Source organism: Rhinolophus ferrumequinum, chromosome 4, assembly GCF_004115265.2.
Source record: "Rhinolophus ferrumequinum isolate MPI-CBG mRhiFer1 chromosome 4, mRhiFer1_v1.p, whole genome shotgun sequence".
NCBI lineage: Eukaryota > Metazoa > Chordata > Mammalia > Chiroptera > Rhinolophidae > Rhinolophus > Rhinolophus ferrumequinum.
Window position 1 is genome coordinate 99,681,862 of NC_046287.1, and position 23,311 is coordinate 99,705,172.

General features: G+C 41.9%; 1 protein-coding gene across 1 annotated transcript in view; it reads left to right on the top strand.

The window, feature by feature from the left end:
* LOC117021560 (protein POLR1D) overlaps positions 1–12,569 on the top strand; it is a 40,160-nt gene extending 27,591 nt beyond the window's left edge. The window contains exon 3 of the mRNA XM_033104803.1: positions 11,430–12,569. Within this exon, the coding sequence (XP_032960694.1) occupies positions 11,430–11,697 (268 nt within the window). The 3' untranslated portion in view covers positions 11,698–12,569. The remainder of the gene's footprint in view (positions 1–11,429) is intronic.
* Positions 12,570–23,311: the final 10,742 nt, after the last annotated feature.

A 23,311-nucleotide genomic window follows, 5' to 3' on the forward strand; every position in this document is an offset into this window, starting at 1 on the left:
AACGTTGATCTTTTTTTTTTACATGTGATAATGGTATTGCTGTTATTTTTAAAAAGCTATTACGTTTTAGAAATTCATTTTGATGTATTTATGAATTAAGTGATATAATAAAATGAAGTACTCTAGTGTGAGTCAATCTGTATGTAACATACATGTAATCATCTTAGATTTAAAAAATACCTACTCCTGAAAGGATGGTTGTAAAACTTTGGTGAGCTAATATGTATAAAAACACTCAGCACGGTTCCTGGCATGGAGCAGTCCATTAGTGAATGTTAGGTAACTCTGCTCTTTATCTTCTTTCCAGCCCTCTTCTGTCCTTCACAAAAATCAGTGGCCTCCACAAATGGGCATCACGTCAGCACAGACTTTGTTAGGGGCGGGCTGCTTTGGTTATCCGTGTAAGGCAGGATCTTGATCAGGTTGACAGCAGTCATTGGTCTAATCTAAAGAATCAGCATAGAACTAAATCATAAACTCCGAAGACTTGACGCGGGACTAAGAACATAACTGGTTCCTCTTATGTGAGGAGTGTCCAAGATCAGTTGTCTCTAGGCAGCTCTCCAGATGGAAGTCATTCGTTCTGACCACCTTCGTGCCACTTATTGTCCTAGTAGAACTTTGTGATAGTAGAAGTTTATCAATGTCAGCTCTGTGTCCCCTGGGGAGCGTTTCCATATGCGGAAGCCATCTTGAGGTTTATGGGAGTGTTGATGGAGTCTTTGGGCATCATATCAATTAGGTTGGCAGAAAGTTAGCGAAGATTCCTTCCAGTTCCAGGTTCCTTCCAGTTTTCCAGCTCTCCCAACCATAGAGTGTGATTCTTTTCCACATGGTCTAATATAGTGGCAGCCATTAAATCCACATTTCAGTTAGCAGACAGGAAGAAGAGGAGAAGGTGGGCCTGCCCCCTCTCTTTAAGGATACTTCCTAGAAGTAGTGTACACTATTTCTACATAGATTCCATTGGCCACAACTTAGTTTCATGTCTACACCTAGCTATAAGGCCAGGAATTTAGTCTAGTTTTTCCCAGGCAGTGATGTGCCAGGTAAATATCTGGGGTTCTTTTACTATAGAAGAAAGAACGGACAACTGGCAGGTTCTACCCAGAAAGGAGGGAGAAGCATGTTGAAAAGGTGGTGAAGGATGGCAAGCAAAGAAAGACATTCCAGAGTTATAAGAGGCAGGTCGTGGGAGAACAGGATGTGAAACTTACATTTTCCCATGTGTCTACAAGACAAGAATTCCTGTTGACATTGCTATTTTTTTTCAATTGTCTTATAACAATGATCCTCAAACTTTTTGGTCTTAGGATCTTTTACAGTCTTAAAAGTTATTGGAAGACCCCAAAGAACTTTTGTTTCTGTGGGTTGATATTTACTGTATTATAAATTAAAATTGAGCAATTTTTTAAAAGTATTTATTAACTCATTTTAAAATAATAATAAACCAATTACATATTAATGTAAGTGATATTTTTATAAAAATAACTAAATTTGCTAAAATATATAGCATAGAGTGGCATTGCTTAATATTTTTTCAAGCCTCTTTAATGTCTAGCTTATAAAAAATACCTGGAATTTCATATCTGCTTCTATAGTCAATCCGTTGTAATATGTTATTTTGGTTGAAGCAAATGAAGAAACTCTAACCTCACACAAATGTGTCCTTGGAAAGGGAAGAAATATTTAAATAGCCTTTTCAGAAAATCTGGTTCCTTTAATACTACATGGAAACTTTGCAAGGAACCTCAACGAGTGGTCATTTCTTTTTAACAATGTGAACTTTTCATAGTCAATTAAGATAAAATCCCTTGGCCGGCCTTGCACTTATACTGGACCTTGTACTCATGCAACTGGAAAATGGTGGTTCACTGGGTTATGAAGATCTCCCAAATGTTGACATCTTTCATTACATAATATTAAAAAAAACACATTTGTAAGTATCAGCGCTGATCTCATCAGAAACCTGTTTTCAGTGTTGGGAACCTGTCAAGTTCACAGTTTTCCAGGCATTGAATTTTCTTTACTAGAAAACTCCAGTTTTATCATTGGCAATGAATACTGGGAGTTATTTTCCTTGAAGTGACTGACTCACTCACATGAATAACCAGCTAGTTCACCTGGCAATTCAAAGCAGGGCACAAGTACTTTTCCTCGAGGCAGCTTTCGGTGCAGCACACCCTAGAGGATGAGTGCTGTGAAAGGTGTGGCCCAAGCACAGCCAGGACTTGCTTCTCCTCCCTGGTGCCGGGACAAAGAACACCTGCCCTATTGTGCTCATCCGGGGAGAACACCTGGTTTTCTCTCTGTTTAAATAAGTGCGCGCACGTGCATGCATGCGCGCATGTGTATATGTGAATAAAAACCTTTAACCACTAATCCATTAGTTCCAAACTTACCTGCTCATTGGAAATCATCTGGGGAGCTTTCACAGATTCGTGCCTGCGTTCCCACCATCGAAGATGATTAGTTTGGGGTATGGCCTGAGTTTTGGAGTTTTGAAACAATACCAGGTGATTCTAAAGTGCACACAAATTTGAAAACCACTGTACTAATCCCTGTTGATTAAAATGAAAGCAACCTGCTCTGCAGAGTTCAGAGTGTTGCCACACCTCTCCCGAGACAGGCAGCTCGACTACACTCAAATAGCCCACTGTCCAGCCATGGGTGTCCCCACATCCATTTCTGTCAAGTGGAGTGGACCTCCTTGGACAGACCCATAAAGACTAGATAACCTATTGCTTTCTGGAGGCCCATGATCTGTTTTTCTAAGCATCTAGAAGACCTTTATATTTGCTTTAAATTTTAAAATAGAACTAGAGTGAGTGACATTACTCTTTCCTCTTGGATATTCCATAAAATGATCTTTTTGACATAGTTGAGTCGTTGCCAGAAAGAGATTGCTGAGCTAAAGAAAATGCAAGTGGGATGCTATGTTTTGTAAAGAAAGAGACCATTTGGTGCTATATAATTCTTGAATGTATTTCAGCAAAAGAATCTCTTTAGAAGTATTCTTGACCGAGGACTTGGAGTAGCTGAAATAAATTTGGCCCATATGGCTTCTTTTTAGTTGACTTAAGGGAACTTATAAGCACAAACTTCAGAAATGTGCCCAGCTTCATAGTCTACAAAGCTGTTTTTATTCTGGCCACATTCATTTCAGCTTACCGAGGGCCCAATATAGTTTTGAGTCTAGTATCTTCCGGAGGTCAGCCTTATACTTGGAAAGGCTTGTCTTTAGTGGTACAAAAAGTTCCATAGATTGAATCGGACAGAAAACAATTCTTTAGTTTCCTTAACCCAATGTTTTAAGGGGAATGACGTTTTGGGGTGCTCTTCTGATTTTTTGTTTTGGTGTCTGGTAATAAAGAGGACTGTCTGTCACCTACATTGTTCTCCTATTTTTATGTCATCAGCTTTTGCTTATTGGAAAGCAAATAATTTCTCTAGTCTTTAACCAGGCATGTGTTTTTTAACTATCTGAATGTTTGCTGAGCACCAGTAGGTAGTAAGAGGCCAGGCCCAGGCAGCAGTAAGGAAGACACTGTCCTGGCCGTGAAAGCTGTTCATCCACTGGTGGAAAGGGACAGGTGAGCACAGTGCTTCGGCTGGAAGCAGCGGGAAGGGGAGGAAGGGCTCAGATTTCAGAGTGACGCACGTATGAGGCTCTTGGCAGTATTTCAGGGCACAGAGATCCAAAGACTTTCCTTTATAGTTTACGAACCTGGGGCCTACAGAGGTTCCCGAAGGCTGGCTGGCCAACGCCACTTCCTTATCTCTGGCTTAATCCTCACACTGCGTACTACCTCTTCTGTGGATTGTTGTCTGTCAGCACGCAGAACATCACCGGTGCTTCCTGCCCCTGCGTCCCACATTCCTTTGCTATCCAGTTCAGAAAGTGCCTCAGAGAGCCTGGAATGTGTTACTGTTGGATCATAAAGCTGTGTAAATGCTTTGTGCTGCTAAGGGAGCAGAGGCCAAGGGTCCAGCCCGTCGTCTATCCCGTCTGTACAGCACTGCGCGCCTATCTGCTTCTGAACTCCATCTTCCCACACCTCTGTTCCTCCTAAACAGCATCGATACAGAAGCAGAGAGCCTGGTACTTATCTTGCTTCCTGCCCTAGCATAATACCCCACATAGGAAGGAGTCACAGTTGTGTAAAAATAAATAAATATTACAGCTATCTATGTCGACTGTTTTTCATTATGTTTAGGTGGAGTGTTACAGACAGTGCATTCAAAACCTGCCGTGGGCCTCAGGACTGTGGTGTGCAGAGTAACTAAGGATCAACTGTTTAGCAATAGGGGTCATACACTATAAAAATTTCTCAGGTGGCCACACGCCGGGGCGTTTGACTGCCAAATTATAAGCTGTAGCAGCATGGGTGGTTCTGGTAGTTGAGGCGGCATTAAACAACCAAGTGCTCTGTAGTCAACCGTGGCATCAGGATTTAAAGTAGCAGCCTGTTTCACGGAGCACTGCGAGTGTAGTTGTACTTCTTTCCGTGGGTGTTTTACACTTACATCCACGCGAGTGCACAGGTATGCACAGAATGAAAGATAAAATGCTGTCCTCTGGGGTGGGCATGGGTTTGGCTGTAGAATAAAGGAATGGTTTGGACTGCAATTGATAGAACCTAGCTTCCATGATCCCAAGGCCTCTATTTCACTGACCATGAAAATAAGAACTGTAATTTCCCACTGCCTCTTGTACTCCCCAGATCTCAAAGTTAAGTCAAGTGTGTCTGGGGAGTTCTCTCCGCCTTTTTCCATGTCCTTGGGCTTGTGAGTAGCCAGCTGTTCTTAGCCGACGTGACACTGCGTGCACATCTGCCTCCTGGTGCCTGTCCTGGCCTGGGCTCCACGGTGCTGGCAGGCTGTTCACCTGGGCTCTTTCCCTGACTGGCATCTGGTTAGGCTGCAGCGTGTCTGTCTTCTGCTCCTCCTGCCCCGTCTGCGGTAGTGCTGGCAGAGTGGGATCTGGAGTCACACCGTCTGGTTCCAATCCCAGCTCCACGTCCTACCAGCCTGAGACCTTAGATAAGCTGCTCGGCCTCGTTTGTCCATCTGTAAAACGGATGGCGGTCAGAGAAAGGAAATGAGGAGACGTTGGTCATATAATGAATGACACAGGCTGATTGCTTCATAAGATCATTAGCATCATCATGTTTTTTGCTTTTATTTTACTTGTTTCTTTAAGTATAGGTGATATACAGTCTTACTGGTTTTATTGGTTTCAGGTGTACAATATAGTGATTCAACATTTTTATATCTTACAGGGTGATCACCCCATTAATTCTGATAATGTCTGTCACTGTGCAAACTCATCACAATATTATTAACTATAGTCCCCTTCTCCTTTTCACCCATCCCCCACCTGATTATTGGCTAGTGATCATCTGTCACTATTTGATGGGTCATAGTCAGGAGACTGTTAGAAACGAGAAGTGGCATGTCTAAATCTATAGAATGCTAGATATTATTAACTCCAATGCTTCAGCAGTAGACAGAAAAAAGTATTAAAATATGAAAAAAAACCATTACATTTTCTTCCCATTTTTGATCTCTAGGTGTGTTTTACCGTTTACTGTTTTTCATAAGTCGAGTATGATAACTGCAGGGAGAAAGTGCCTTATTTGTGCAAATTATGTTATACAGTGTGCCTACTCAAAAAAAAAAAGAAAAGATGAAAAGCTTACAAGCCTTACAAGCCTCTCCTCGATCAGTCTTCGTCTCTCCAATGGTGGATTCTCTAGAAATCCGCCTCTCGCGGGGTGTGTAGCCTTTCCCAGGACGTACAGAAAGAACCCTTCAGCACAGCTGGGCTGGACGCTTTGAAAGTGAAGGGAATTGCTTCACTTGTAAGTGTTAACATACATAGAATGCTTGATCTTCTGTGCTGTCGTGGTACTTTCTTCTTTTTAAAAGCTTTGTTGAGGTATAAGTGACAAAGTATAAGCTGCACATGTTAGGTGCACATGGTAACTTCTGATACCTATACACTCATGAAACCACCACCACAAGCAAGAGAGTAAGCATACGCATCATCGCTCACTCTACTGAGAGCACTAATGCGCCCTTTCTCCCACCCCGGCAGCCACTGACTTTCTGTCACTATAGATTACTTAGCATTTTTTAAGAATTATATATAAATGAAATCATAAACTATGCACTCTTTTATTGTTGTTCATTTTTATTTGTTCTTTAGATCCCACATATAAGTGAGATCGTATGGTATTTGTCTTTTACTGTCTGACTTCACTTAGCATAATACCCTCTAAGTCCATCCATTTGTCTCAGATGGTGAGATTGCATTCCTTTTTATGGCAGAGTACTACTTCATTGTATATGTGTACCACAATTTCTTTATCCAGTCGTCTATTGATGGGCATTTCGGTTGTTTCTATATCTTGGCTATTGTGAATAGCACTGCAATGAACATAAGGGTGCATATATCTTTTTGAATCAGTGTTTTGGATTTCTTTGGATAAATACCCAGGAGTGGAATTGCTGGGGCATAAGATAGTTCTATTTTTAGTTTTTTTGAGGAACCTCCATAGTGTTTTCCATAGTGGTTGCCCAATTTGCAGTCCCACCAACAGTGCATGAGGGTTCCCTTCTCTCCACATCCTCTCCAACACTTGTTGTTTGTTGATTTATTGATGATAGTCATTCTGACAGGTGTGAGGTGGTATCTCATTGTGGTTTTAATATTGCTTTTCTCTGATGATTAGTTGTGTTGAGCATCTTTTCATATGTCTATTTGCCATTTGTGTGACTTCTTTGGAGAAATGTCTATTCAGGCCCTCTGCCCGTCGTGGGTATTTCAAAAGCAATTTTAATCAGTCTCATTATTAGAATTTTATATCCATTTATGTAGTTAGCACCTTAAATCTGGCTCTTCCCACATGAGCTAGTATAACTTTCTAAAACCAGAAATAAACCCCAAATAAAAATAACTAGGCGGGGTGAGAAAGTCGACTTTGGGTGGGTCAGAGCTACAGACAGGAAAGCGGCCGGCCCGTCCTGGGGCCTTCTCCGGCCCGCTGCCCAGCACACCTTTGGGCACAGCCAGTGACGAAGGCAGAGCAGACACATCGACTGGCCGTGGCCTGTACCCTGACCGCAGGGCTCAGGGTTTTACCTCAGTGCTGGTGTGAAAAAGGCTGTCGCACGGTTGAGCATCTGATGCTAGCTTGTCGTGTCATCTCAAATACAGAAAAAAATGACACTAAGAAAGAGCAGAGAAACAAAACAACAGAGAGATAAATGAAATGAAGTAATATCCTAACATGATAAATGAGAAGAGTAATTTTCTGAAGGGTGGACATATGGAACACATGCTAAATCTGGAAGGGACCTTGGAAACCGCCTACGTACTTCAACCTTTAGTTTTATACCTGAGGACCATCTGTGAACAGAGTTTACAGAAATGCAAGTTACAAGGTCAGAGGTGACACCCAATTTCCCTTACCCAGATATCCATGGAGAATTGAGATAGCCTGGAAAGTGACATTTCCAGACTAGAAGTCCAACCATTTTAAGTACCAAAACTTTTTTTTTTAATTTTTATTGGGGAGTACTGGGGAACAGTGTGTTTTTCCAGGACCCATAAGCTCCATGTCAAGTTGTTGTTTTCAGCCTAGTTGTGGGGGGTGCAGCTCAGCTCCAAGCTCAAGCCGTTGTTTCTCAATGGCCCATGTGGGAATCAAACTAGCGACCTTGGTGTTATGAGTGCTATGCTCTAACCACTGAGCAACCAGCCGCCCCACCAAAACTTTTTTTAATTGTAACCATTTTTATGAAAATTTCTATAAAATGTCTCATGAACTTTTTCTTGATGGCTCAAGTTTTTTTCTTTTTTCAATATTTTTCTCATTGAAAAACATTAGATATTCTACTCTTATTGTTGATTAGCTTCTTATCCAGGGTGATTTGAGATTCTGGGATGTTCTCTTGAGTTTGCCATCATGGAAAAATGCCTGGTGTATTAACTTATTTGAGTGCTATATGTATTCTTTTTTCATGAATCGGGAGTGAATAATAATAGTAATAATAATAATATAGGTCCATAGTCCCTTGCTTACAACCCTTGGATGCAGATTAGCTTCTAAATTTAGACATTTTCCCACTTCAGAAGGGAACTGCAGCAATGTGGAATGCACCCCAAGTACCCCGGTGGCCCTTGCTCAACACATTAGCATTGCTTCAGCAAGACATGCGAGTGCCAGCCCTAAATTGGACAAAGACTCGATATAAATAGCCCAAGTGTCGGGTTAGTTCAGATTTTTGCTGCCAAATGAGTTGTGGTTCATAAAAAGCACACGGTTTTCAATTTTGGAATGTGGATAAGAAACTAGCATAGATCCATAGGTAACGGTTATTGAAGATTTACTATATGGCAGGCACTGTGCGAAGTGCTTTCTGCATTATCTCATTAAACCCTCACAATAGGTTGATAAGGTAAATATTTCTATGACTTCCATTTATAAATGGGGAAGAGCAAGTACTTCTGGCTCCTGTTTACTGATGCTCAGAGGAGTTAAGTAACTTGCCCATGGTCACACAGCTAATTCCGCAGTAGGGCGAGGCTATGCACCAAAGCTAGCATTTACTAAGTGCTTATTACATACAAGGTATTATTCTAAGTACTTGACATGTTTTCATTTTATCTGCATGCAGCCCTTTAAAAGAGCCACTATTATTATCCCCACTTAACTGATAAGCGGCAACAGGGAGGTTGTGTAACGTGCCTCGCGTTCAGTCTGATAGATGGTATGATCCCAGGGCACTTGTGCTCAGCCAGGACGCCATGTTGTACGTGTTCGTAGCAATGAGACAACTGGCTGTGAGAGTCAGCAAAATTCATTACCACTTTGAAGGCCAGAGCTGCTCTCTCCCCATGGACTTCCTTCAGATCAGCGGTCGTTCCTCTCTTTATAGTCTGACATATTCCGTGCAGATTTTATCATTTCTTTATCCAGAAGCATTTACTACAGTACCTTTACATCTGCTTGCGACCACCCTCCTTGTCCATTGCCCTGTCTTGTTTGGTAAGAGCTTACGAATGAGCACTCGTCATTGTTTCTAAAATGTGCGTTGGCATGTTTGGGAGAAGTCACTTTCAAAGCCTCCCCACTTCCCCCCTCAAGTAAACCAGTTCTCTCCAAGCCATCCTTGACTATTCACCTTGAGTAGAATGCTAGGCACAACCAACATTACAACTGCCATCTTTGATGTAAAAAAGAGATGCAAATGCCAGTTTTCTCGTGGCTAGTCGGGAAAAGCATCTCATTGTGCGACTCGCTCTTTTGGCCACTCTGCCGAGACTAGGAAGCGTGTCCTCTGACACAGCCGTCACTCTCGGCATGAACCCCACCGTTCTCTAGCAAAAGAAGAGCGTTGTTTTTGGTTCAGCGAGTGATGTCCAAATGATCTCACCTGGGAGATAGCAAAAATAGTGGGAATCCCCAGGAGTTACAAAGGCTTTGTTTTAAGATCCTAGATTATTGTCCCATCTGGCAATAGTCACTTTTCCTTGTTTGTTTAATCCAGAGAAGAACTGACTGGCTTTTTACCAGCACTGAGATGGTCCACTCCAGTGAAAATACCCCCGAATTCTCCTGTCGCTGCCTGTTTCTAGCCTTCTGTATCCAGAAGGATACAGAGATGTGTGTGGTCCATTGATTCATAAAGAGGATTTTTCTCCTTCAGCAAGCACGGCCACCGTGGGCAGAGCAGGCACTCTGGCATCTTACATTTTCCTGCCATGCCGCTGTGGTGGACTCTTCGGCATCTGTGCTGAGTTTGCAACTCCAGTGGTTCAGGTGTCTTCAGCAAAGCAGTGCCTGAACCCTGGGGTGCCCTACTGACTGAAGTAGGAGCCCGGCCCATCCTGTCACACGTTCGTTCCCCTGGGCTGAGGCGCCTCCAGGAGGCTGCATGGCTTCGCCTTGGGGCGGCTGAGGGAGCATGACGCTGGTGCACTGCTGTCCCCTTAGCACACGCAGGCCTGTTTTTCTTCGCTTTTCATTCTTGCCTTTCTTCTTTGTGTCTCACCTCATTCACTGTAGCCTGCAACGCCAGTGCCATCCCCACCTCTAGATGTTCCCGCTGCTTCTGCTGCACTCCACTGTCCTTTCTCTCATCCTCTTCCTCCTCCTAGCGCATTCCCGTCCCTTTTCCTGGCCTGGCTATGAGCCGCGCCCAGCGCCTGTACACCATGTTGGTTCTTCTCAGATGTTGCTTCTGCCCATGCAGGTTCAGGAGCTGCTTGTTTGCAGCAGGAGACATTTTCTTTTCTTTTTCTCCTCCTTTCACTTCCAGACTCAATGCCATTCTGGTTGCCTGCCGTGTTCCGACCTCCATACAAGTGACCTGGGCTGATGAATGCCTACATTTCACTGACACTGCACTGGACTGCAAAATACTATGTGGGGTGCTGGTGGGGTGATTGGGTGGGAGTATTTGTGGGGTTCTCTTTGAATCAAAGTTAAATTATAGAGATGGAGATTATAGAATCCGATATCCATTTTGTTTACTACCGGCCATCCTGAAAAACATGTTTTGGGGGATTAACATCCACCTGACATTAGCCCATTGTATGGCAAACGGCTCAAGGCCAAAGAAAATATTCAGGTTTTCATTTGTATGGGGTTTTCTTTTCCAAAATGAAAGATTTGCTACATGTGAAAAATCAAACAGATATTGTGGTATATAAGCGTAACTCAGCGTGTTAATTAACAGTTTAATTGTGTGCATCCTCCCTGCTGGGTAACCTGGAATCATGAAGTTGCTTAAATACACACTGCACAGAAACTCATCCCGAGGTGGATGTGTGTACAATACTCCCCAGCAGAGCAGAGACGCGGCCTGAAATAGAAAGTGGGAGGGGTTTTTGAAAGGCAGAAGGTGATTATGGTATTTCTATAGATTCTTCAGACAATTTTTCTTTCTAGAATAGATCGTTTAGCTCCAGTATTCAAGATGTAGCAGGATATACTTTTTTGTTTCTTGGAGAAGGACTTACTTTTACTTTTCAGTAATTAAAACAAGCCACAATACGTTTCACTTGAAATGCAGATTATAGTCAATTCAGGCGTGCATTGTTTAAGGAGAAAATGTGAAATGACTGAGTTCCTGTGTTGTGGTCAGAACCTGTACGTACATAGCTGTAGAAAAGTTAGCCCCACTGGGGAAGAAGGGGAGGAAGTGTTCAGAGGAGGTCCAGCCAGCCCACCTCAGGGATTCCCAGTGCCTTGTGTTCCCCCTTGTACTCTCAGTTTACACTAGGTGGCATGCAAGGAAAGCTGAACCAGTTCAGAAACTTGGTTCTGTGGGCGAAGAATTCTTTGGCGGTGGCCATGCTCCCGGGTTCAGCTCTGGAGTCTGCTGTTTGATTTGTGATCGTTTTCTTTCCCCCTCAGGATGAAGTGTCCTCTCGCTGGCACAAATAAAAGATTTCTAATCAACACAATTAAGAATACACTGCCCTCCCATAAAGAGCAAGACCCTGAACAAAAAGAGGGCGATAAGGAACCTGAGGAAAGCCAGAACCAGAAAGAAGAAAACCGGAAGAAGCACAGAGCCCACCCTTACAAACACGGCTTCCGAGCCCGAGGCACAGCCCGTCATTCTCCACCGAGGGAGCGGAGCAGCCAGGACAAGTACGAAAAGCGGTCAAACAAGCGATGAGGCAGGACGGAGTGTGAGCAAGACTGTCCCCAGCCATGAGTGGTGTTATTTCTGGGACTGGGGCTGTGCAGAGAGGGTTATCAGGGACAGGCCTTGAGTTGGCAGAGCAAACATCTAAGAGTGATTTTTTTATAGTAGGTCCTTTGTTGTGAAACACGCAGAAAATGACCTAGAAACTCTCCAGGGAAATTAGTGTAAAGAGACTTGCTCTGAAGATGTGTTCGCAGGTTTAAGCTACTTCAGCAGTGGTATACATATGTATTGTTTCTATTCTGTCTTGTTTAGAAGTTGGTTTCAAAATACATCTAGAATGTAAAGGTTTTCAGAGATTGTAAAAACTAGTTGCAATTTTTTTGATGTGCTGCACATGTGGTCATTTGTCAAAATTTCTCCAAAAATGAAATACTTATAAATCCTATACTTTACCTTTTTGGGTGACAAACTTAAAATTTAGAAATCGCCTGGCCAGTAATCATTTCAGAAAAGTTGTAGCCTTCCAAGGGCTAGAAATCTACCAAGGAACTCTTTCATAACTCTGCCTTTGTTTTCCTTTCAGTGAACAATATGGGAAATTCTCAAAATGGCTTGGAATTTAGTGCTCTGTGTCAATGCGCAGAGGTTGAAAATGATTCTGTTGTTCCTTGTGCAATCTCAGACGTATTCCTCAGTTAGAACAATTTTTCTATACTTAATTTTTTTTGACTATGTAAGTTTTAAGTGGTGCTTTTAAAAGAACCCCCCAAAATTAAAATGAACATAATTATTTTAATGCTATGTCTTATTTAGCTAAAGACCTATAATACCACTCTTAGTATAATTGTTTCAGAAATCTTAATTTTAAATAAAAATGTGTTTACAAGGCTTTTTTTGTTTTTGTGGTTTCTTTTTTTACAGTCTCGGCGTGAATCTGTTTTAACATACAATTACAAACTTTTCAAACTGTATTCTTCCTTTCATACTCAGGAAAATGTCACCAAGCACCCTCTTCCCCAGTCCACAAAAGGAAGAAGAATCTGTCACTCTTTGCCCTCTCCCCAGTTTTCCAAAGCTTCGAGCTTATGCCTGGCTGCTCCCAGATAATCACTCTGCCACAGCCCCGCTCCCTGCTTCCTGGCAGCCAAGAAAGCCCTTTCTAAAAACTAGAAAGGAGCACATCCGAAAAGTTCGCTTTGGGGTGTTTATAGAGAAACCAGAATAGACTGTATCGCTCCCCACCACCAAACTGCTCTGCCACACCCTCAGGCTGCGTGGAGCTACAAGCTCGGGAGTGACAAGCCCACAGTGCTCTGGCTCAGTCCACCCCTTCTCCCACCCAAGACCCCAGGGTCTCATCCTCTCACTGTCAAACACACAAATGAAATAACTTGGTTCAGGTGACTTATCCAAATCTAATTATGCATTAGCCTATATTATTTGTACTAAATTGGAAATGTTTTGTATTTAAATATTTATTAGAAGTAGCATAGAGTCGTGAAGGTTTCTTAAATTCTTATTATAATTAAGTAAAATAAGGTTGAATCATTTGTCTATGCACTCTATTTAGAGCAGTGGCAAGTTCATTGTTCTTTAAAAGGAGATGATTTTAATGAGCTATTCTTAAACTCAAAAGTAAAGGAAGCTCTTTAGCCTAATCATATTTACCTTTGTTACATACTGTGTTTTCCCAAAAATAAGATCTACCCCGAAAATAAGCCTGTTAAGATCGTCAGCCAGACGGACGCATTTAGTACATTATGAGGATGTTCCAGAAGAAGATGACATGACTATTTGAGTAAATGTAGATTGTTGTTCATGAAAAAATAAGACATCCCCTGAAAATATGCCCTAATGCGTCTTTTGGAGCAAAAATTAATGTAAGACCCGGTCTTATTTTTGGGAAAACACGATAATTGTTTTCAAACATGAGTGCTCTACAAAATCATTTTCCCTTTTAAAACCTCTGTTCCACTTCTGAAAATTTTAGAATGGTGTTAGGCTTTTTTTCTCCAGCTTTACTAGGATATGTTTGACATATAACATTGTGTAAGTTTAAAGGACACAGTGTGATGGTTTGATGTAAATATACCGGGGGTGCCAAAAATGTGTATACAAGTGGACATTTTGGTCAACGTTGCTCAAGCAGTAATTCGCCGTAATCAGAAATATCTGGACGCTGATGGTAACCACTTTGAGCTCCTCTTTAATTGCAGAAGGCAAACGTGACATGTATTCATCTTTTGTTATTGGTATATATTGAGTATTACAATTTTAATAGTTTCTTTCTTAAAGTGTGTATACATTTTTTTGGCACCTTCTGTATATTGCAAAATGGTTACCACAGTAAGGTAAGTTAACGCATCATTACCTCACAGTTACCATTTTTGTGTGTGTGGTGAGAACATTTACAATAGGCCTTTTACCTGTGTCCATATGGTCATCTCACAATCCCAGGAAGAAGGTCCTATTGTTCACATTTTACAAATGAGAAAACTGAGGATAGGTTAAAAAATTTGCCCAAGGTCACAGAGCTCGGAAGTGGCAGAAATGCTATGAGAAGCCAGGACGGTCTGAGGCAAACACCTACATTCTTCCCTCTGCCCTGGGCCAAACGTGGTCCAAATTCAGCTTCCTCAGAACTTAGGACTGGCATGTCTCAATGTATATATGGCCCAAGGATGCCCAACTTAAGGGCCTAAAGAACTTCTATAGCCAGTGCATTTTATTGGTTGAAATTTAATCCTGGAGACCTAAATGCAGATGCCCTGTCCCTGGTGCACTGGGGCCATGTGAATCCAAGAGAAAAATCTTTAACGTTCTTCGTTGCGTGGTGAAATGGCAGCTGATGGAATATATCTAGGGGTAACTAAACTCTCATGTGACACATGTATTTTAGGTTACTTCATATTTAACCTCTCCTTTTTTTCATCCATAAGAATAGCAAGATTTGGGAGTTATGAAGTGTTAGAATTAAGGCCTCTGGTGCTATAAATAATATCCTATTATCCAAGGAAAATATACTACCTCTCCCTCTCCTGCCTGAGACAGATCATAAGTGGAGCCCTGGCCTATCGTTCATCTGAGTCTAGACGATGAGAAGCCTAGGTTGCCGAATGGAAGCTCGTCTCCATTTGGAACAGACTGCCAAGAAGCACGCACTTACACAGGAATACATAAAGAAGTGAGGAAATTAAGCTACTTTCAACTGGCAAGAAAACATCATAAGCGAATTCAGAGGAATTTTATAAGTAAATAAGTTTGATTTGGGTTCCTATGCTATAAGTTTCAGTAAAGGCCCTGGGCATTATGAAAAGGCCAATAATAAACAGAGATTTGGAAATATCATTTACAGTTGATTAGATGAGCGATTTCTCCCCGCTAGCCTTGTAATTTTCACTTTTGGTTCTTATGACAATTTTCTACATAAGCCAAACACCAGATGTAACGTCTCTTACAAAATATCTGAGGGGGATAGTTCTCTACCAGATAAATGTGTGGCCTGCCCTCAGTGGTGGTCCCCTGTCCTTCCTAAATTGTTTTTTCTCATTCATTCCTCAGGTGTTCAAAATGAACTAGTATGTACTATCCAATTACAAGCCTCCATTTACCCCAAATTACAGACCCATCAGTCTAATGGATAGTCTTTCAAAGCTCAATGCTAATTTACAAAGGAACTACTGCAAGACTGACTTTTAATCCTCCGTCCTACATGAAGCATAAACCATTTATTTATTCCCTCACCCACTCATTCAGTAAACACTTAGAGAACTAAGCGCTTACGACAAGCACGTGCTAGACCCACACTTGAACAGTTTCAGTCCTGCCCTCACCATCTTCTCAGCCATGTTCGTGTCTTCCAATTTAAAGCTGTAGAGCATTTGTGCAACATAGTATTTGCTTCTCAAAAATCTTTGGCCCTGCCTGCAGGAATTCCAGCCTTCCAAATTCGGTAAGCAGTTGGTGGTTGGTCAGCGCAAAACCAGCACACGTGCTTTCATTTCCGTTTTTTTTTTTAAAAAAAAAATCACAATTTTCATTTTTATGAGTTCTAAAAATATGTATATATCCAATGCATCTTCAAAATATGTATGTAAATTTCAAAATAACCAACACAGAAGGCAACATATAATACATAACCAGTTCATGAAAAACTATTAGAAACACACTAAGAGCACAATTTAAAAAATGGCAAAAGATGAAACATTCACAGAAAATGTGAATGTTCAATAAACATGAAATAGTCATCTCACCAGTAACCAAAAAGATGCAAATTGAAGTGTTTTTTTCACCTTTCAAATTAGCAGTTATACTTTGTAATTCTGATGAGAGTGTGGTGATACAAATATTCTTGAAACACTATTAGCAACAGGGTGAAATGGCTCAATATTTCTAGGACTCTCTAAAATGTTCTCTTTTGTTAACAAAGAAATCCCTCTTTCAAGAGTCCCACAGGTTTTGTGTTCAATTTAATATACATCCTTATGTAAATATTTATGAAAACTATCTCTTCTCAATTATTTCACTTTTTCTTCTTGCCCTTGTTTTAATGATTCTGCTCTAGGACTATATGAACAAACCTAGCAATAATATCAATATAAAAATGTAAATAAATCACAGACCTCTTTTCTTACATGTTAATTACATTCGTTTTTCTCATGATCCTTTGTAGTTCTGGCCACACATTTTAAGGTCAGGGTGGGCTTTTCCAGGATGAGTATCTGCTCTGAATTAGTGACCAAGAAACTGTTCTTTTTCTCCTGAAGTCAGAACATACCAGGTCTGGAAACCAAGAGGAGTGGGTGGCAAATCTCAAAGTTTAAATTCATTCTCAAAAACATGTGCTTTCTATCTCTAAATCTCTGAGCTCTGTAGGTTTGGTTCAGTACCTAGTGGAGAAAGAATGCTACCTGGGGTAGTGGCTCCACTGACTTAAGTTAAGACTACCCCTATGGCACGTTCAGCCTCCTCTTTGATCTCACTGCTGAACTGGGAATTTGACTGTGCACAGTAAAAGAAAATGGACACTACATCTTGGGAACTGGAGGACGCTTTAGAGGAATCCTGGTACACCACCATGAGCCATCATGCTCAGGGATAAAGGTTAGTAGAAGACTAAAGCTTCAAATTGTCATGGCCACATGGGCCAGAGTCACGCCTAGTTCATACAATGCCTTTACATAAATGAGAGCGAGGTGTTCACTTTGCTCTCACTCAATTGCTGACGTCTGTGGCTTTACATGTTGGCCAGATGAGTGCAAGCTGGATTTTGCCTTCACTTGCACCCTATATTGGCTATTCTATAGCAACACCCGACCTTCACAAGGTGTCATCTCCCAGCCGGTGTCATACCTGAGTCTTCAAAAGTCCATCCCACCATTCTAGAAGAAGCTGCTTTCAGCTGATGGGGCTTGTTGTAAGAAGAGTGAATCCCTTGGGTATGTTGTCTCACTTAGCTATATAAAATAAATCTTTGTCAGAGCAAAATTGTAAGGAATAACATGATGGTATTAAGACATGCAGTAAGTCCAGGGATGAAGATACTAGAAGCATGGTGGACAGGAAAAGGAAATCTATTTCCAGAATAAGTGTCTCAAACTGCTGTCCTCTCCGCTATGGAAGGAGTCCTGTGCAATTACCCAGCCACCAGGAGATTGGCTAGTCCCTTCAGGGTGTGGTGCTCAATGGGGGTCCTCAGTGTCCTCCATGGTTGGCAGGTCGACAGTCCGCAGTGGTGGTAGCCAGCCCAGCCTGTTGGCAAGGTCCTTGTTGTGGAACTCACGCCTAAGCTCTGTCCCTGCCACCATGTTCACTTTGTACCCAAGCCCACCGGGAGGTAGAGGGGACATGCTTACTGAGATTGACACAATCAATCACCTTGTCTGCCTGGTTCTTGAGAGCCCCTTCTGCTGTGGGCTCCCTCTGGTGAGCGGTCACATGGGACACCAGTTGCTTACACTGTGTGCATTCTAAGTGGTTCTGTAGATAGTCCTGACCCAGACCCGTCTCTAACTCTCTGATCTTGCACTGCCATGTCTCTGACCGTCTGACCAAACCACTGGCCACTGCCCATGAATCAGTGTAGACATGCTCCTCTGACCTTCTCCCATTGAATAGACAACCGCTTGTCCTGCTGGAAGCTCTGCCCACTGGACAGATTCCTTCCCACGTGCCCTTCGGGACCACCCATGAGTGGGGCTAATAGTGCTATAGCCTTCCCGACGACCAACAGAGGGAACTTGTAATGAGGCCAGCGGGGTGGCTCAAAGGAAAGGGGCATTGGCAGTCAAGCCACCTGCTTATGACTCGTATGCCTTCAGCACCTGCTTGAGCCTGATCTCATGTTAACATTTCACTGGAAATTGAAGTGCTGCTTCACGTGCCCAGATGTATGACTTTTGGATGACATTCGGTGCATAATGGGCAGTTCAGGTCATATTGTCACTTGGTGTCCCATGATCAGATGTTTAGGCTCTACCCAGACCCAGTAGTAGCAATACCGAGCCTTTTCTCAATAGGAGCTTAGCTATTTGCCCAGGAGAGTATGGGTCCTAAATACCATGACTTGGACTAATTCTCCCATTTGAGTTTGCCCCCGGCTCCATGCAGCACTTCCGTTTGCTGCAGACACTCTGAGTACCGTTGGGTCTGCTACATCACAAGGCCTGGGGATGGTAGCCACACTGCAGCCTAAACTACTTGCAAAGCATTCTCTTGCTCTTGGTACCACTCAGACCTGCCAGCTTCACAGATATCTCGGTAAATAGGTAGAGAAGCCCACTCAAATACGGTAGAGCAGGGCACTACTTGATGCATTGTGCCAACCTAGGCATTTTTAAATGAAAGGGGTGCTATTTAAAATTTCATCAAGGGAACAGGCACAAATTTGGACTGTTCAAGCAAATGAGTCACTTTAAATATATCTTGCCTCCAAGATTCCAAGAAGCCCACAAAGCATTTTGGTTTCTTAGTGGTAGAGGGTACAAACTATCATGTTACACAGTCAGTGGGCTATGTCCAGGATTTAGTGGTACTCTGCCTATTTATTTTCTTCTTGGCTCAAAGCTTTCTCCTGCAGGGAAGCAAATGCAGCCTTAGTGTGCGAAGAGTAAAGGGGATTAGCTAGTGGCATCTATGACTCAGTCAAGACTACCATTGTGTTTTGAAAAACTGCATGGAGATGCAGGACAAACAACCTCAGAACTACTTGTATGAACTGGACAATCGTTTGACTAATATTAACCATATGGTGCATAAGTCTTCCTCTCACAGTTGAAGTTTGTGACTGCCTTGTAAGAAGATCTTGCTTCCCTTCCACTCACCCTATTTACCTCCCAGAGGCAAATACACTGAGGGCACAAATGCACTAATTACAAACCTGAGAAAGGCATCATTATAGTCAATGAATATATATGTTTAGTGGTGTGGGTTTATATATCTGTGGAGAGGGGAAGCATGATGAGGGGAAACTTATGTCAGATATTCTAAAAACTAAAAACACTGAAAGAGTATTGTCATTTTCTTTCTTTGCAATTATACATTTTATCTGGTTAACTCTCATTCCCCCTGTTTTCAAAAATATACACTTGAATTGCTTTTCAAACTTACACTATAAGTCAACATGTGAGTTGCTTTACCTGTGGAAAGATGGGGTGGAAATCTTGGGTTGTACTCATGTGAGAAGACAACATGTGAAATTAATGTATTAAAAATTGAGGTGAACATCTGCTTCTGGCCACGATGGAGTAACAGGGACCAGATTTACCCTTCCACGTGAAACAACTAAAAAAATATATGTGAAAGAACTGTTCTCAATATATCAGACAGCAGGCAACAAAGAACAATGATTTCTGAGTGAAAGAAAACAAATTAGGTGAATCCTGTGACTGCCCCTATACGGATAAACTTTCTAGGCTGCTCGGCAGGGAGGGGGATTCCAAACAGAGCCATGAAATTCTATATTCCTAGACTATACAAATACAATTCATTTTTGTATATTAATCCTGTATCCTGAAACCTTACTAAAATAAACTCACTTGTTCAAGTAGGGATTTTGTTTTTTGTTTTGTTGGATTTGGGTTTTGTTTTATTTTGATCTATTCCATAGGATTTTCTACATAGATGTTCACATGATCTGAAAAAAAAATACAGTTTTAATCTTTCTTTCCAACGTAAATGTCTTCCATTTCTTATTCTTGTCCTATTGCACTGGCTAGACCCTCAAGTGTAATGTTGAATAGAAGGATGAAAACTGACATGCTTTTCTGTTCCTAAACTTAGAAAAGCATTCATAATTTCACCAGGAAATATGTTAGCTATATGTTTTTTTTGATAGGTCCTTTTTTTCAGTTTGAGGAAGTTCCCTTCTATTTATAGGTTGCTTGGAGTTTTTTAAAATCTGGAATGGATATTAGATTTTGTCAAATGCTTTTTCTTATTGAGATGACTAAATGGCTTTTCTTTTTTGGTTTGTTAATATTGTGGATAAAATTGATTGATTGTTGCGTGTTAAACCAACCATGTATAATCTGGGATAAACCTCACTTGGTCTTGATACTTTATCCTTGGTAATAACGGTTGCTAAAGTTTTGTTAGATAGTTTGAATCTACGTTCATTGTGGATATTGATTTGTAGTTTTATTTTCTTGTAATGTTTTTGTCTAGTTTTGGTAACAGGATAATGCTAGAATCATAAAATTGGTAGGAAAATAGCCCCTCTTTTTAATTTCTGGAAGAATTTGTATAGAACTTGGTATTATTTCTTCTATAAGGAATGTATCAACGAAGCTACTACAACCTGTAATTTTCCTTGTGGGAATATTTTTAACTAAGAGTTTGATTTATTTAATAAATATAGAGACATTCAAGTTATCTATTTCTTCTTGAGTGAGCTTTGCTAATTTGTTGAATTTATTAGTATAAAGTTGTTTATAATATTCCCTGATTATACCTTTAATAGCTGTAATTGATCACTTCTCTCATTCTTGATATTGGCAATTTATATCTCTTCTCTTTTTTCCTAAACAGTCTGGGCTACAACTTTATCAATTTTCTTGATCTTCTAAAAGAAACATATCTTCTGAATTCCTGCTCCCATCATCAGATCACCTGCTTTTCTGTAGTCAGCTCTCTCCTGCCTTCCCTCTTAAAAGTACTCTCGTGATTACATTCAGGGCCCACCTGGATAATGCAGGATAACTCCCCACTCTCGAGATCCTTAACTTAATCACATCTCCCCACATTCCAAGATTATGATCGGGATATCTTTGAAGGCCATTACGAACCCTAGCCCAGCTCTTTTAAATAGTTGCAGTGACATCCTACATGGAAATGTGTCTTGTTTTTTACACTTACCATAATTTATTAGCAATGATTTGTTCATCAGGAATGAACTCCAAAAATGACAGAAAAGGTTTATTGTCTTTTAAAAAAAGAATTCCAAGTGCAAGATAAAGGCAGGCATTTTGGGGATGAGCTGTAAAAACATAGGAATCCTATGAAAGGAAGCCACACGTTCATGCTGGAGACAACCTTTGGCCTAGCAGGGTCCACCGTGAAAGTAAAGCATATAACAAGAAAGGGAAGTCGCAACATTTAATTCATTAGTGTGCTAAGCAAACTTCTGTCGAGTGTCCTCTATGTGCAAGGCATGGACCAGGTGTAGAGGCAGGAGTGAGCAGAGGGAAAGGGAAGAGGGAAACAAAAATGAAGAAGACAAGGTCCTACTCTCAAAGCCCTACATTTGAGGAGATAAGTTCAGAAATAACTCTACAGAAGGCAGAATAAGCTGAGTGCTAGGAAAGGTTTGCATGTATAGAAGAGGGAGGGGTCACGGTCAGCTGGGGAGCAGGGAGAGTTTCACTAAAGGAATCAATATTTGGTCTGGGATTTGAATTAAAACTTTTCCAAATGTTTACAATGGAAGCACAAACATAAGGTTTAGAACTTGTATAGAACTTGGTATTATTTCTTGTATAAGGAATGTTTCAACGAAGCTACTACAACCTGTAGTAGCCTTCCAAACTGAGAAGTACCTAAAACTTGGGGCCCATCCTGATCATGTTATCCTAAAAACAACGTCAAGATGATTTCCTCAATTGTACCAACTTTGAGCTGCCTCTCAATAGCCCAACAAAGAAGCACCATCAGGAACTTCTCAGAGAAAGAGGAGAAAAAGGCTAATAGGGGATTGGCAAGATTGGAAGAGAATGGCAGGGGTGGTTTCCTACTGGATCAACTTAGCAAAGCTGGAGCTGTGTTTCCCAGAATTCCCTTGTATGATTCCAGGTTAGGGTTGGGCAGCAGGAAAATTTGTGTGTGACTTGAAAGGTGAAAGTAAAGCAGCATCCATTGTACTCAAGATTGTTGCAAGGTACAAGTACGACCGCGGGGTTGCCGACGTGCCGGCTGCCTTGTTGGTGTGGGGCAGCAGCTGGGCCTGCAGCTCGTCCGGCTCCCACTGGACCTTCTCCTCCAGCTCCTCTGAGTTCCTCTCACCCGGGCACAGGGGCAGCTCCGCAAGGAGAATGGCGGCTTCTTCTGTAGGTCGCCCATCAGACATGATGGGAGACAAGACACGGGTCCAATCTGTCCTTGTGGGTTCTGGTTTGTCTTCTATTCTGTTTCACGTCTGGGTTTTTTCCTCATGGCCAGCCCTGCTGACCTACAGCAACGTTATGCCAGCCACCAAACAGCAGAGCCAAGTGCTTTCCGTAGCAGTCTTGACCAGCTCACAACTGAAAAGTCAGATGCTGTCGTGCGGGGCGGCCTGCGGGATCTCTGGTCCCGCTCCCCACATAAGAACGCAGAACATGGCTAGGCCAAAAAGGAACACCCATGGAGCCACAGGTAGGGGAGTCATACCACTATACTCTCGCTGGCGGCTGGGTTGGAGATACAGGAACCAGGAGTCACACAATTCTCAACCCTCACTGCGCCGCTTGCAGGCTCAGCCACCATCTACTTGCTAGCCCCCATTTGCTGCTAGCGTAGCCACGGCAGTTATATTAGTGGCCAATGGCTCACTGGTTACAGCTGATGGCCAACTAGGCACAGCTGATGGCCATTTGATCACAGTCGATGGCCATTTACTACCTGAGCCAGCACCTTTCTATGTGAGGCCGAGAGCCTGGAAACTGCTTTTTGGGGCTCTGTCCCCACAGATGCCTATCGATTCCCTTAATCCAAACTACTCGTCATGGTTCTGCTTCCAAGATTGAACCCCGAGGCATGCAGTGTGGCCTGCGGCAACGACCCTCTCTGATTCCAGAGGGGGCGGATTCTTTTCCATTACTTAGGGGAAGAAAAATCCGAGAGACTGCTTACTTTAAAACGTTACAGAGCGTAAATGAATCTTCCTTATTGTTGGGACTTTCTCCCACAAAAGTCACTCTCAAGGACCCCAAACTGTGAAATCTAACACATCTCTCTTCATAAACTGCTACTGGGTTTTCTTTAATATTTTCAAAAAAAGTCTTGACTTTTAAGAAAATGAAAGAAGTCAACCCACAATCAAAGTGTAACATTGATTTTAATCTCAGAATATTTTTATTTAACTAAATCCTTTCTTCCTCTCTTCAGAAAGCCTCTTGAGAAATCCCATCTGACAAGGGATATTATTACAGTTTGTAATGGCCAACAT